Source organism: Lepisosteus platostomus, chromosome 12, assembly GCF_059453375.1.
Source record: "Lepisosteus platostomus isolate fLepPlt1 chromosome 12, fLepPlt1.hap1, whole genome shotgun sequence".
NCBI classification, from domain to species: domain Eukaryota; kingdom Metazoa; phylum Chordata; class Actinopteri; order Semionotiformes; family Lepisosteidae; genus Lepisosteus; species Lepisosteus platostomus.
Window position 1 is genome coordinate 22,525,343 of NC_142622.1, and position 15,663 is coordinate 22,541,005.

Below are 15,663 nucleotides of genomic sequence, written 5' to 3' on the forward strand. Positions count from 1 at the left end.
AGTGGAACTGTAGAAATTTGTGGGCAGAGACTATCTACAATACGTAAATGACGCTTAGGCTAGGTGAACTACAAATAAATAAAGACAACATAATTCAATAATATACATTTATTGACTGATTTCTTCTACAGAAATAAATTCTGATTGGTTCATAGGCAAAGTGGATCCTTACCATTGCAACATTACCTAGAAATCTATTAGCTTAAGCTGTTGGACCTCCAGTGTGGAGCTGAAGCTGAGACTCTGCGTCAGTCACAGCTGTGGCCGAGGCAGGGTGACGTCAATGGGGTAGAAAGCAGTCAGCAAGGCTTCGGGAGGGCTGCGGAGCTTTGTCACAAGGACAAAGCTGAACTTCTCGGTTCTGGCTGCACTGAACTCAGTTTTGGAGTATTGGGGGCCATCAGAGGGCCGCACCAGGATCAAGTACCTAACAAAAGGTGGCAAAAGAGAGAAAGAGAATGAGTCCTCTTTCAACAAGATGTTGGGTAATGTTATTCAAGTCGAATCATTTTACTATGTGGTCTGTAAAATCTGAATGATTGTATTGAGTACAGTACACAACAATGAGACGGTCACCATGCTTTTTCTCATGCTTGGTTGGTATAATACAAAATAGGTGTCACGCCCTCTGCAGCCAGAGGGCGCTCCTTCTCTGTCCTGTCCCTAGTTTCCGGTCTGCTGTCCTTCCTGTCCCTCTCTTTCCCTTGGGCTATATATTTCCGGGTCTTGCACTCTGTCCTCGCTCAGCATTGACGTTCGGATGTCCTGAGACCCGCCTAGCACCAGGGCGCCCCACGTCCGCTCCCTGAGGGCATAGGTTTCTATACGGCATTCCTGAACTCTTTGCACTATGAGCCCGGGCCTTTTCCCGTCTCGCCGCTACGCATATGGGTCTTTTTCCGCTCTCCTTCTCCCCACGGTTAGTCCCTTTGGACGTCCGTGACAATAGGGTACTAAAAACATCTATAAATATAGGTTAAAAAAACGAAATATGCTCCGTTTGCCCCTAGTCCTGCTTTGATATTGAGCTGCACCATTATATGATGCCCCACTGCCTGTTTCGTAAAGCGTCACATGGGTGTGAGAGTTTAACAGTCTAAGTATCAGATTGAGTCTTTGTGCTGCCTGTTGTGGTCAGAAAGGAAGTGGGACTCCTGCAAATGCAAGATAATATAAGTCTGAGGTAAGAAAAGAGCATCATAATGAAACCTTGACAATCAAGCACGGTTGATGATTTTTGCACAACATTTCCTCAAATAGAAATCAACTGTTATCATCCCACAGACTTGACGGTAACATTGGGCTAAACGGGCTGTGAATACATATAAGGGTAAAACATCTATGAAGATGTTTTCATTATCATTTGACTTCATCAGTGCAAAACATTTTTGTGATCTCCCCCCCCACCCCCCACCCGATGTGTCAGAAAATTGGACACCATCCAATGCCCCTGATTTTTTAAAAAGAATTAAAGTCCTTTCTGGACTGTAGCCTTCAAAGGCTGGAGATCACGACTCTGAAGTTTATAGTCAATCACACATTACTGTAAGTCTATGCCATGTTGCATCTTAGCAGCATAAGGAAACAGAGAGCTTTTCAGAAGAAAACTCAACAAGTTATTCTGCACTGTACCTCTCATTCTGCAGCAGCTTTTTGTTCATAAGCTGATCCATCAATCCAGCCTGTATCTGATTCATCTGATTCTTCACTGACTCAGACACATCTGCCTCCATCATGTTGATCACCAAGGGTTTACCAAACCTGGAGTAGGAGTAGGACATTGATTAGCCACTGCAGTTCTCTCCACAAAGAAAAGTCTTTGGCCCACCAGAATCCAGAATCTTTCCCACCCCATAGTGTGTTAGTTTCTGTATCTAGGTATCCCTCTTCCTCTTGCTTTACAGCTACATTCTCCCTCAATTTTCTCACCAATATCACCTCCTGCCCTATGTTCTCTCCTCCCTTTTCTCTGTCTCTTCTCCCACCTCACTCTGTTCCCCTCTGCTACTCATCCCTGTCTCTCAATCTCCTCTGCCTTCATCTACATTTTCCCTTTTTTTCTTTCCCTCTGTCCTCTCTCCTCCTACTCCTTACCCTTCTCCCCTGTCTCTCACCTGATGGCACCCAGCAGTGCTACTCGCAATACCTCCGGCTGCATGTGTTCTGGATTCAGAGCATCCAGGTAGTTTGTGTCTCGGTAGCGTAGGAAGGTGGCTGCCTGTCCTGAAGGATCTATGAGCAGAGGCCAGCTGGAACCAAGGACAAATTTGTGGACTTAAACTGTCTCTATGCAAATAGATCCCATAAATCCAGTCGAAGTCAAAAGCATTCAACTTCCTCCAAGCTCTCAACAACAAGGCTGGGTAGGCTGCTCCACACTCTCACACCTCTTTGTGTACAGAAGTTCCTCCTGTTCTCAGTATTCATGACAGCTGGTTTTTAGTCCTCATTTAGCTATCTTTGATTAGAATCTTCAAAAACATGATCACAACAACACAAGCAACCAGTATGAAGTGTTGTAGCAGCTAATTCATCACATTAACCTTTTTGTTGGGATCAGCATTGTGCATTGACCACTGCAGGAGTTTGTGGGACAGTTTGGTAGGGTGTACAGGATAAAATAGCAACACAATCAAAACCTTTATACTAAGCCTAAAGTGTTTTAGTACAAAATGTTCTGTCTTATGTTTGTTGCCACCACTAGATGGTAGTCCTGTTTCACCATCCTGGTGGTATCCAATGTTCATGAACATACTGTACATTAGTTTATATTGTGAACAATTTCTTAATCTAAAATGTGTTCACATGTAGCATGAATTCACTTTAGTTTTTAAGTAAATCCTTCATGTTATTAATTTTTTTTTAAACAGAGAACAAAACGTAGGAAGCTATGACCTATAATTTTGCACCATTCCTAGACACAGGAGATTGTCTCAGAAAGGACAATCAGACAATTAAATTTATAATGAGCAATCACCTGATCAATTTAATAGCATGTGTGTCCCTCATCTTTGGTGAAATTCATTTTAAAACATTATCCAGAGTTGAATTACCATTACTGAATTATCCATAAATGACAGTTGTTACATTTCTCCCCACATTGAAATAGGAAATCTTTTCCTCTATAATAGTCAAGGAATGTCGCTGGGAGGCAGGTTTATGATAGAATAAAACAATTATATTGTGAAATATGTTTGCTTATTCTGTTGTGCTTTAATGTCACCCAGCTTAACTTATATATTAAATAATATATATATAAATAATATAGTAACATACAAAATGAGGTTAATAATATCCAAATCAAACAAATGACACTGATGTTGGCTAATTATTTTAAATGACTCTAAGGTTAATGAAACAGGTTTTAAAATAAGAATTGTCTAAATTCCTGGTCCTGCTGCATTAGATATAAGGTCTCCTGCGACCTATGACCCCTCACCGGCCATCTTGCTGGATCCTTCCCCCAACGTCTTTGAGCAGAACATCATCCAGCTCACGCACCAGACAGTGCACTGCACCGCGCTCTGCGACCGCACCTGAGGGTCAGATTCTGGGGGTCACTGCACAGGGTCACTCGTGCACCTCAACAGTGCGCTCGCAGAATCACTCACCGAGGGAGACATGACAGATCGTGAAACTGCTGCACAGCTCAGGTGCTACACGAAAGGCAGTCACGTGTTTTGGAAAAGTGGCAGATGTACTGGACCCTGTGTACTGGGAAAAACCTGAAAGGACATTTGAAATAATCTATGTGCCCTAACGGTGTTTTCAATCAGTTAGTGAGGAGCTTGCGTCAAATGAGAACGTGATGAAATGTAAATTGCAGCCTTGCAGTACTGGGGTTATGTCACCCTGATCTACAGTGCTCTCTTATCTGATTTCTTGAGCCTCCCAATGCCTGGACAGTCGCTTTCTGTATCTCGTGGCTGTCTGGGTAGCCCCACCTTCCCCTGCCTGCTCCCGCAGCTCCAGCCGCGCCAGGGAGAGCTGCTCCTCGGCTCGCTGGGCCTCCTCTCGCACCCTCTCCAGCTGCTGCTCGGCCTCACCGATCGCCTGCTCCCACAGAGAAAGAGAGAGGCGTGGAAAGGGACAAAAGACAAGGCGCAGAAATGTCGTGGGGAAGTAGGCTTTGGTTGCACACAGCATAAGGGGGGAAAAAAGTTTGGAACAAAAGAACACCAGTGCTGGATGGATGGCTTTTAGTTTGCTTCTGCTACCGTTAGGTGATTTCGCAGGCATCCAGGAAAAAAAACAGCTGGAAAGGGGTAAGGCTGCAATGTGTAACCGAGACGTGCAAAACTATCTGGTTTTCTCATGTGTTCATTTTCCCTCAATCAATTCCTAAAGTAAAGCTATCACAGATCCTTAAAAATGAGGAGCTGTTCTACAGTTACCACAGGTAACTGAATCAGATTGGCGTTACAGAGATTAAGCAGTACAGTGATGACTTGCTGTAATCCTGGGCAATGTTATGGCTGCAGCTGGTCTTAATTAACCCCTCATTATCTAATTTCCCTTAGACACCCCTTCCTTCACTATTTAAACCCTCAGCTCATCCGGTAACATCGCTTGGTATTAGGATCTCTTCTGCCCCATGAGCTCACCTCGTCCTTTCCTCCTTAGTACCTGATCTTCCTCGTCTGGAAGCCCTAAAACATCCACTCCTTTCTTTTGGTGTTTGGATTTCTCGCTCTTGCCTCACCCTTATTGGATTTGTTTGCCTCTCTTCTTGTGTACCACCCGGACTTGACCCAGCCTGGAATATCCGACCACTCGACCTCTTCGCCTGCCTTGGATACCTCAGCTACCGGACCTCGCCTGGAGACCCGCACAGGGTTCATAATTTACATAGTTCCTCACGGGCAGTAGCAATTCCACGCCACCTCTGACATACTGAACACTGTTGGCAGAGCCAACGCCCTCACCGGCAGTGTCAGCTGGGCTCGGTCCAGACCCTTCCTCTCACACTTGTCATGCTCGGAGATCCTCTTGTTCAGCTCACAGTAAGCCTTCTGCAGCTGCACACAGCAGGAACACAACGATAAAGGTGATTGCAGGAGACTCAGCGCATTGCCTAATCCCAGTACCTGCACAAACTAAAACATATGGTGCTAAAATGTGTTAGACTTTTGAATTCTGCATTGGACATTTTATAGGTCTGCTTTAGACCAGGAACATGCTGGCTTCTGTTTATATCTGACAATAGGGTACATATACATGAAAGAAATACTTTCACATGCCTCACTGACAGTGCTGGGTAAAATACTTTTAAAAAGCGATGCATTACAGTTACAAGCTGCTTGTCTAACTTTAAAACAATGACTTGTGTGAAATGAAGCAAATGCAGTACTATTCAGCACTAAAAGAAAATATAAGCATGCATCTTTTTGTTTGCTTCCTTAAAAAGTCATTAAAACGTCATTATTGATGTGTCTATCTTAACACAAGCTAAGTGCAAGATAAGTACATTTTAAAGAATGAATTAAACGAAGGACAATAAATATATTCAATTTTTTTCTGATGAATACCTGAGGCTTTAGGAAATAAACAGTCATGCTTCAATTTATTTTCAATTAATTAATTTTTTTCTTCAGTTAATGTATCTTCCTCATATCTATCCTTTATACATAATCATTTATTATTATATTAGTGTTCCATATACACTTCAAGAAGATCATCAAACATCTCCACATCCCTTGGGCAACCTACACCAAAGCTTATATACACAAATAAACCCACTAATTAGACCGCTGTGAGGATGTGCATTATAATTTAATATACTAATTGCCTATTTGAGGTCTCTGAAGCCCTGTTTAGTGGTTTCTAGCAGAGACAACAATCCTTCAATGGGTCAACCTGCTGCAGAATATTGTGTAAAAGCATTATAAAATAAATGTTTTTTTCCCCAAGTATCATAGATGTTCTAAAAATGTTATGGTATACATTACTTGTGTCTGCATTGTGTTTAAAAAAAGCTTAACATTTCTGTAAGATTTTATATATTACCATACAGGGATAATCAGAGTTTTCCTGAACTCATTATTAATTAGGCAAATCTTATAGGAGGAATGTATGTTGGTTTAACGACACTTAAGCTGCTTATTTTATCTGTTATGAGATTTTTAACTTCCAACTAACACAGCAGAACACACCTGGTCCTGAAAGGCATTAACATACAAAATATAAAACATGTTCCTAAAGTCTCCTGTTCACCTGCAGCTCTCACCTCTTTCTGACACCTCTCATGCTCTTTCTCTAGCTGCTGAACCTCAGATTTCAGCCTGTAGGGGGAAACAACATGTGTCTATGGTTTAGCTGTCTGTGACTACGACTACCTTCGACTTTATAAAACAGAGAAACGAGAAATCCTAAATTCCATCTTCCGGATGTCTGTGATTGAAAAGTTGAAACAATTGAAACTCTCATCTGCCACAAATTTTAAGTACAAATAACTTTATGTCCGTTTACAATACAAATGAGCAAATATGTATCGTACATGAGAATCGAGTCTTTTCTTATCGGTTCCCTTGAATGTTTTTTCGTTTGGTTTTTTGTAACCTTTGCCATAAATGCCAGAACAGCAGGTGGAAAGTATACGTAGGTACAGTGGGTCTCACCGGTCAGCCTCAGCTTCTCTTTGCCTCTGCTCCTCTATGACTCTCCTCTGCTTCTCAGCCTCCATCTTCTCCAGCATCGCGTCTGTGGCCTTTAGGTCCCAGCCCTGCAGAGTCAGGGCTATGCCATTCCCCGAGGCCACCTGGGAGCCCACAGCGCACACACACATACACTCAGCACCACCCTGGTATAATGAATGAGTTGAACTGTTTTCTTACTGCCTTCAGTTACAACCAAAATCTGCCACAGTCAACAGCATAGTCTATTACTACATTAACATGGGCTTTGGCGCATGTTATTCGGTATTTTGGTGTTAATGCTTGAGCATATTCAGTCTTCGGGGGTTCTCTGTAACATTCCTCTCCCTAATAGAAAGCTCACCATCAAATACAAAGTAAATGAGTGGAATCTGTAAATCACAGGGAAATAACCAAACAGAGCAATATATGGTTGAACGCAGCAATTAGACAAGTTCTCAAGGGAGACAAAAACCAAAAAACAAATGAGTTTTAAAGTCTTAATTGGCAGACTCTTTATCATCCTCACCCGGGACTCAAAATAATGAAGTCTGTGCTCTGATGGTTGACACGACATGCTTCTTCAGTTACTCTCTAACGTATTTCCAAGATACCTGTTCAGGTGTGCTGCCATCATCTGCATGTATTCTGGGGTCTGCCCCCAACTGTAGCAGGGTTTGGACTGCACTCAGGTGACCTCCAAAAGCAGCCCGATACAGGGGAGTCCTCCCAAAACCACCCTGTGAAAAACATACATTAATCTCAAGGACTTTATTAAGCACATGCCCAATTCTCAATTCTTAAGAGAAGCCAGCCCTCCAATGCTACTAGGAATTGTTACTACTGCACACCCCAGATGGGCACATTGCAGATATCTCCTTCAGCAAAGTACGTTATCCAGTGCGCTCCAGTAAACCGAACTGTAGAGACAAAGTGCCAACTTTGGATGTGCAGGTGATTGAAATGTATGTTGCTCTGGATAAGTGTCAGCCAAATGAATCCATTACTCTAATGGTGAGAGTATGACATGAGACAACACACATTCAAGCTCTCTTGTTGCATTTATATTATCACGTTCTTCATTAATACGTAAGAGATCACTTTATTAGCTATATGCAATTTCTTGCATTAGGAATTTCTCTTTTTTCGCATACCCCAGCTTGCTCTCCATGAGATACAGAGGCACACAGACAGGGAGGAGAAGCTTGGGGTCAGAGAGCAGGGTCAGCCATTTATACAGCACTCCTGGAGCAGCTAGGGGTAAGGGCCTTGCTCAGGGGCCCAACAGAGTAGGATTCCTCTGCCAGCCATGCGATTTGAACCGGCAACCTTCCAGCCACAGGTGCAGGTGCAGATCCTTAGCCACAGTGCCACCGCTCTGCCCGTGTAAACCCATATGTAAACCATTTGTAAAGATGTAAAGAACCCTGTAGACCTTATACAGAGAAGAAACCATTGATCGGTGTGAAGGTCTTCTTGGACTCTGCAGCATGAATTTAGCTGCTGGAGATTATTGTGGTGCGATTTAGAGATGGCCCAGTATCTGGGAAGAGACCAGTCCAGATGCGGGCGTTGGCCTTGCCTTGGTGTTCACGTCAGCCCCGCGCTCCATCAGCAGGGTGATGATCTCCGACTGCCCGCCCCCTGCTGCCTCCGAGAGCGCTGTGTTGCCGTGAGCATCTGTGCTACTGATGATCCGCAACTGACTGAGCAGGCGCTGCCGCCGCCCTGCCTCGTCAAACCCGACACCTTGCTTGGTGTCCAGGTCAGACACCTGGAGGGGAACCGTAAGACAAGACACAACCAAAGACAAAGCACCATTTACTGCAAAGAATCTGCAAAGCAGGTTTTCGTCTCAGAGTCAGTTATTCTTCACGGAGTCGGGGTTCAAGCAGTTTTTGTGTCCAACAGATATCTTTTGGGAAAAGATAAGATAAAGTATCTTCTACAATTCTGCAAGCTTAAGAAGTTGTAAATCTATTACATCCAATTAAAAGTTTTGCTGTAAAACTCACAATTCAGCTAGAAATCCAAAGAGATTGTGTTTTGCCACCAAAACGAAGCTAAAATATTTTTATATAATGTTAATCCAGTAATGTAAAAATACATTCGCATAATTAGATAATATGTAGTAGTAAAAATATGATATAGAGTAAGATCACTGTAAAGTACTAATTTTCACATGCTTTTTGTAAGATATTAATTAATTAAATCTTACAAAGTGCAAAGTCTACAACTTAGAGGTGAGTGCAGTGTACCGCAGCCTCTGTCCACAGAGCCGTGTCAAAGCAGAGCCTAACCTCCTTCAGCACAGCCAGGATCTCCTCTGCCTCACCCTCGAAGGCTGCCTCCAGCAGGCGAGTCCTCCTGCGCTGCTCCTCCTGCCTCCTCTTCCTCTCCTCTTCCTCCCTCTTTCTCTCCCTCTCTGCTTCTTCCTGCTCCCTGCGCACCAGTGCCAGAAATGCCTGCAGCACACCCTCACTGAGTGACTACCAGGTACAGACATAATCACACAGACACTCAAGCACACAGGTGCACACAAGCATCCAGAGACAGATTTTAGAAGCCGTCATACATAAACAGTCATGCCAAAGCACAGAGAACTGAAGTTAAAACTTCAGTTTGCAAACTATTATTATTATATTATAAGACTTTGAGACACACAAGTACACAGAAGCCCGCATACGAACACAGGCATGTACTGTATAAACATGCAATAAATAATAAAGAGGCATCCTTCAGCATTCTGATGCAGAACAGAGACTTTAAAAGAAAGAATGAACAGTCAAAGCAACAACTGTTTTCCATTGAAACATTTTATAGTTTTACGTTCGGATCTTAAACAAGTTGGGTGACATTCTTTTCACAGGTTTGTATGCCACACACATTTTGCGTTCTTATGGGTTTAACATTTTGGATAAGTTAACATTAAATGGAGAGCTTGGTGTTTTGTCCTCTGACCTCTTTCTGAAGCTGGTCCATAAGCTCCTCATACTTCTTTCTCTCTCTTTCCCTCCTCTCTCTCTCCCCCCTGGCCAGGAGCTGTCGCACAGCACACTGGATAGTGACAGCAGCTCTCTCCTCTGGGCTGAGCTCTACAGCAACCGAAAAGACAAGACTGACAAATGCAGAGCTGAAAGGTCTTCAACTGAGTAACATGTTCCAGTCAGTGACACAGACCATCTTTCCCAAGGATTTCCATTTCTGCAGTCCAGAATGAAGATACAGCATGTTGCTGGAGAGCCTGAAACCTGGACATAAAGTATGTCATGTGCATATTACTCTCCTTTAAAACGAAGATCATCGTCAATGGCTAAAGATTTGAAGTAAAGGTGTTAATTTAATTTAGTTCAGAATCTCGTAACCAGAAGACCCTGTGGTTTTGAACCCACTGGGTATGGAGGATGTAGATGGGTTACATCTAGGCCATTTATTGCAGCCTGTTCAGCAAGAGGAAAGAAAGATGCATACTAGGTAAAATTCATGTAGAAACAGGATTGCAGACATTGCTGTCTCAAAGTTTTAGAAAACTTTGAAGGGTGTTCTGCAGAGAGGTTACAGCCACAGCGCAAACATGGCGTTTGACAAAACTGGGTCGATCCTTAACAAGGACAGCAGGTGGCGCTGTGCTCTTAACTCAGACCCAAAGAGTTAAAAGCACAACTTGATTCTTAAAGTCACGGTGAACACAAACTGACTTGAATTTCTCTCGGAAATCTGGTACCAGGACAAAAACGTTCGGATCAACGGTTGCAAACCAAAGCACAGACTATAAAAATCCTCATTTTTATTTTAGGATGTGATGACATTAAACACAGTTCCTTATTTAGTTTTTCTGTGGCTTGCTGCAAGACGCTGAAAACAAATAACTATGATTATGCACTTCTAACTAAAAATCAAGATTCTTGTACGTGCAAATGAGGTCATGGCATATCGTATTGCAATTAAATTAAGAAATATAAGGAACTGTTAAATAAATAAACATGCAGTTCTTTCCTGATTTACGCAGTATGTGTGGTTTTATCCCCGCAAGACTAGCGTACAATGAACACTTATAATGGTTTGATTGATTATTGGACCAAAGTGGCAACTTGTGTGTGCCACGTCTTTTTTTTCTTGATGTAACGGAGCCAGGTTCGTTTCTTCGAAATGCAAGTGTTTTAAGGTACAAATGACCTCATACTCATTCCATGCAATTTCTGCAACGTAGGGCTAGACAGAGAGCAGATAAGAGAATGAAGGCAAAGGAAGGGGGAGCTGAGTGAGAACACTAGCTTCACTGTCTGAGGAGAACTCCCATCTGCCTGAAATGCAGCAGAGTGACATTTTTCATAGTGATGTCACGAATACCTCAAGATAAACCACCCCGCAAATTGAAGGTGTCCTTCAGTCACACACTAATTACAATACATAAAGTGATCATTTTTACCTTTAAAATGCTATTGAAAAGACCAGGTTTGCAGTGATAACTGACAAGTCTCATGTAATTTTTCAATGCAAATCATATGTCTTATTCCTGTGTATAGATGAATTATTTCTACTCAATGTTTAATGCAAATTACAGTCTTATTTTGTATTGTTTCATTGTATGCCTATATATTTGTTTTCTATTTTTTCTGTTCTTAACAAACAGCAAGCATGATATTACAGTATATCAGTTTTGTGCGGCAAACAAATATTAGCAAGGCTAGAAACTATATACTTTGTTTAAACCTAAAATGTAAAGCTTGTATTTTTCGAAATGTTTTCTGTATTTCTTAAACTGCATTTCTGAAACTATTCTGAAGGAAAGCATGAAATGCCAATATGCATCTTGGCACAAGCTGACAGGAATATGTTTCCTAAAACTGGTACCCTTCAGAACGTGTAATTGTCTTCTAATACACATCCTATAATCTGTTAAAAACACTGTGGAAACAGGCTGTCAGATCATAAATTGATTTGGCCAGCAGCCATATCACCCTGCAACTCACAACTGGCAGCCCACTGAAGCTCAGCTGGTGTGAGCCTGGTCAGTAGCTGGATGGGAGACCTACTGGGAAAAACTAGGGTTCCTGCTGGAAGAGGTGTTAGTGGGACCAGCAGGGGGCGCTCACCCTGCGGTTCATGTGGGTCCTAATGCCCCAGTATAGTGATGGGGACACTATACCGTAAACAGGCGCCGTCCTTCGGATGAGACGTAAAATCCCAGGGTGTTTCTTTAAAAGAGCAGGGGTGTAACCCTGGTGTCCTGGCCAAATTTCCCATTGGTCTTTACCAATCATTGCCTCCTAATAAACCCCCTCTATGAATTGGCTTCATCACTCCCCACTGATAGCTGATGTGTGGTGAGCGTTCTGGCGCACTATGGCTGCTGTTGCATCATACAGGTGGATGCTGCACATTGGTGGTGGTGGAGGGGAGTCCCCATTAACTGTAAAGCGCTTTGAGTAGAGTGTCCAGAAAAGTGTTATATAAGTGTAAGCAATTATTATTATTATTATAAATTTAACACTGTCTCTCTGATATTTAAGAAAGGAGTTGTAAATTGTGAAGCTGCAACTCTGCATGTAATAACTGGTTGATTATGGGGACATTTTCACTTACACAGCACATTTCCAGATTGTCATTAAGACACTGAAAGGAACACACCTGTTCCACACAACAGCAGCACAATTGTATGGGTGGCAACTCTCATATGACGTCCCATTTAAAAAGAAATCTTTCAGGCTTGTGCACAGTGTATTGACAGAGTGAACAAAATACGTTTTTGGTCAAACATTTGAAGAATTTGGATTAACTGGTTGCTGTCAGTTACTTTAATTCAGGAAAACTACAAAAATAATTCTAAAACAAATGTTTGCAGCATACTGGTTAACAGTGCTTTATGATTTTACAATTACCACAGTTCATTTCATTTAGTGTAAGTTATACATTTAAAGATTACAGGTGATTATTTAACAAGAGTGTTAGAATCATACATTTTGATATAGTTTTAATCTCCATAGCTCCAAGTGCCTGGTGCATGTAAGTGATTCAGATCACGAAACCTTTTGTACAGCACCATGGATTTCAGTTCTTCTGATTTGCCTTTAGCATTTCTCGTTTATCATTTAAGGGCAATTGCAGATAACAATGCAGATGAATTTGTAAGTGTGTTTATTTTTTTATTAAATCCTGCCAGTTGTGTTTAGGCAAGATTAAACGCTTTCTGATTAATAATGTGATGCATTTCCAAATATGGATTAAACATGTGGATTAAAAGACATTAAAATGAAGAATCTCACCAGAGCAGCACCATTTCATGGTGACTGTGTATCTATCTGTAGTAGTGCCCTTCATCAGACCATGCCATACCTGACCTCCCCCTCGATCCTGTGTCTCCCAGTTCAGCACTGCTAGGAGTAGCTGGTCCTTTCTTTCCATCTTTAGTTTTGGATGGGCTTTTAGCAGCATTCTTAAGTACCGTGTTGCCTTTTGGTGTCATTTTCTGTCCTGGAGGTAGAAAGAGATATGGGTATGGGCACAGAACGTAGCGATTCAACAAGCAAGAGAGAGTTACAGAAAGTTTCCTAATGCAATCCAAAAAGTATTGTAATGTACTGTCAATGTATTGATAATTTTGAACAGGTAACCTATGTTGGACCAATGTTTTCAAAATTTACCACAAATGCCTGGGTCTAGCTGTGATCCAACATAACGATGGTTTGCATTGGCCTAATGTCTGAGGGTTAGAACATCATTAACACCATTATTGAGCATCTTGAGAGTGTTTGTGGAGTACAGTTACACAGGGGTGTAACTCTCTTGAGCACAAGTGTTAGCAAGGCTGGAATTAGTGAATCTGAGCAGCCCCACAGAAATAAAATGTATCAGGTCACCAGATCTCAGAGTTCATCAGGGTAAATGCTGTGGGGTGTTCAGTAGGTTATGTGTGAATGCAATTTAAAATCTGAATGGTCAACACTACTGTTCAGCCAGTGACCAAGAACATGCAAACTCTACACAGACAGAAGTGGATTCGAAGTCAGGAGCTGTGAAGAGGCAGTGCCACTTCCTGATCTACAGTATAGTGCCAGCATTTATTGTACAATAATATTACTGTGTTCGTGAATTGTATTACTACACCTGATTCTTTAATATTTGTGTGTGACATCTTTTCTCAATGTGCTTTTGCTTTGATCATTCTGCTGCCTTCTGTATCTGCTTAGGATTTTTGATATCTCCTTGACGACATAAATTGTCCAATGTGGTAGGACGAAAAAACAATATACATGGAATGTTTATTATTAGCTGTATTCACCAGATTTGGAAAAATGATTTATTAAGTGTCCTTCTCTCATGTATTCATATTAATGTTAATTAATTAATTAATGTTTCTTTATTAGCCCTATACAATTTCTTGCATTAGGAATTCGTCTTTTCGCATACCCCAGCTTTTCTCCATGGAGACACAGACACACAGACAGGGAGAGAAGCTTGGGGTCAGAGCGCAGGGTCAGCCATTGTACAGCGCCCCTGGAGCAGTTCGGGTTAAGGGCCTTGCTCAGGGGCCCAACGGAGTAGGATTCCTCTGCCGGCCACGGGATTTGAACCGGCAACCTTCCAGTCACAGGGGCAGATCCTTAGCCACAGAGCCACCACTCCGCCCTCAAGACAGCAAAAAAGTAAAAATCATGTATTTTATTTACTTTGGAAGAAGGTGCAATGAGGAAAATACCTGTTTTTTTGGTCTGGACTGGACCCTTTGCAGAGACCTTTCCCACCCCTTTCGCTGGAATTGCTTTGGCTTTGCTGGACTTCATACCTACAGAAAATGGAAAGAAAATTCTTCCTGTCAATAAAGAGTTATCAGTCCAGGGCTTAGACAACTGTCACATACAGTGCAATACCCACTAACTAAAATTAGCAATAATACATCTGAAAAAATATTAGCTACCCTGACATATTTTACACCTATACATATTTTACAACGAGCAACTGCAAAAATGGTCTGGTTTCCCCCACGCTACTTTCAAACCCATGAAATAAAAAGCACTCCTTGGATGAATGTATGTGGTCCTGTCTCAAGTCAAAGTCGATGAGCTAGATAAACACGGCTTCGCTTGCGTCTGTTCCATTCTGTGCTTACTGCTGCATCGCAGTGATATTATCCGTTCTGTGTGTCAAAGCTGCCTATTTTAATATTGCAACGTACTGCAACATTCAAGACGTAAGGACGTACAAGTCATTTGCTCCGAAGATCAGTTTGCATCAATAATAAAACAACACAAAATGTATGTGATACATTATTAATTTATCATTTTCAAATAAAGCATGTTAACTATTTTTTAAAATAAATTTAATACATTTTGTGTATACAGCGTTATAATGTGATGTGAGCTTTTTATTATTTTTTTACTTTTAACACATAAAAAAAGCAAAGTTAACATTGAGAAACACCAATACAAGACGCCTAAAATTAAGTTTCTGAGTGATAAACAAATATTACCTGGGGTTCTCTTGTCATACAAACCAATTGAAATAAAATACCTTTTGATTTTTACGCAAATGCATTTAAAACACAAACTGCTCCAAAGTTTCCGAAGCGGAGCTGGTGTCCATAGTAACTGCTACGTAGTAAGTGAGAGGGAGGGTGCCGCAGTGCTCGCACTGTGCGCAGGTTCTCAATTTTCGCTTGAAGCCTCTGACGTTCAGACCTGTATAGGTTAGTATTCATGCCTTCAAAAAGGATTTTCCGCATTTCCACTTATACAAAGGGACTCCATCAAGACAAATTATTAGTCTTAATATATTTCATTTATTTTGTCAATGTTTTTGTTGCAATAGAACGGTGTTAGAAATAGTGCTCAATTCCACAGCGCTCATCACCCGAGATCTCTGGAAGACCTTGATCATATTAAACAAGCGTATTAAAAAATGCTTTAACAACGAGCTCAGAGCGCTGATTTTATCTGGAAGTCCATTACCCCCTGACTGTAGTTGGAGAAGCTTTGTCTTTTTTATTATGCTTGCCTTACAAATGTATTTCTTCCGTCTGCTGCGACTTTTT

The 15,663-nt window shown here is 41.7% G+C and overlaps 1 protein-coding gene across 1 annotated transcript; it reads right to left on the reverse strand.

Moving 5' to 3' along the window:
- Positions 1-93: 93 nt before the first annotated feature.
- Positions 94-15,246, reverse strand: LOC148651298 (IQ motif and ankyrin repeat domain-containing protein 1-like). Its single transcript, XM_088601403.1, has 15 exons — positions 15,103-15,246; positions 14,332-14,418; positions 12,969-13,106; positions 9,594-9,727; positions 8,933-9,121; positions 8,215-8,406; positions 7,247-7,372; positions 6,618-6,757; positions 6,227-6,281; positions 4,926-5,018; positions 3,945-4,053; positions 3,440-3,536; positions 2,115-2,249; positions 1,633-1,761; positions 94-427 (listed from the first exon to the last, which is right to left on the reverse strand). The coding sequence occupies exons 2-15, from the start codon at positions 14,414-14,416 to the stop codon at positions 253-255; spliced, it is 1,797 nt and encodes a 598-aa protein (XP_088457529.1). The 5' UTR covers positions 14,417-14,418; positions 15,103-15,246; the 3' UTR covers positions 94-252.
- Between the last annotated feature and the right edge of the window lie 417 nt (positions 15,247-15,663).

Excerpts from the sequence above, each read along its gene's own strand:
- LOC148651298 (XM_088601403.1), bottom strand. The coding sequence starts at position 14,416 with ATGAAGTCCAGCAAAGCCAAAGCAATTCCAGCGAAAGGGGTGGGAAAG. Across the intron at positions 9,122-9,593 it reads TGGACCAGCTTCAGAAAGAG|TCACTCAGTGAGGGTGTGCT; the intron begins GTCAGAGGACAA and ends TGTACCTGGTAG. Across the intron at positions 2,250-3,439 it reads AGGATCCAGCAAGATGGCCG|CTGGCCTCTGCTCATAGATC; the intron begins GTGAGGGGTCAT and ends CCTTGGTTCCAG.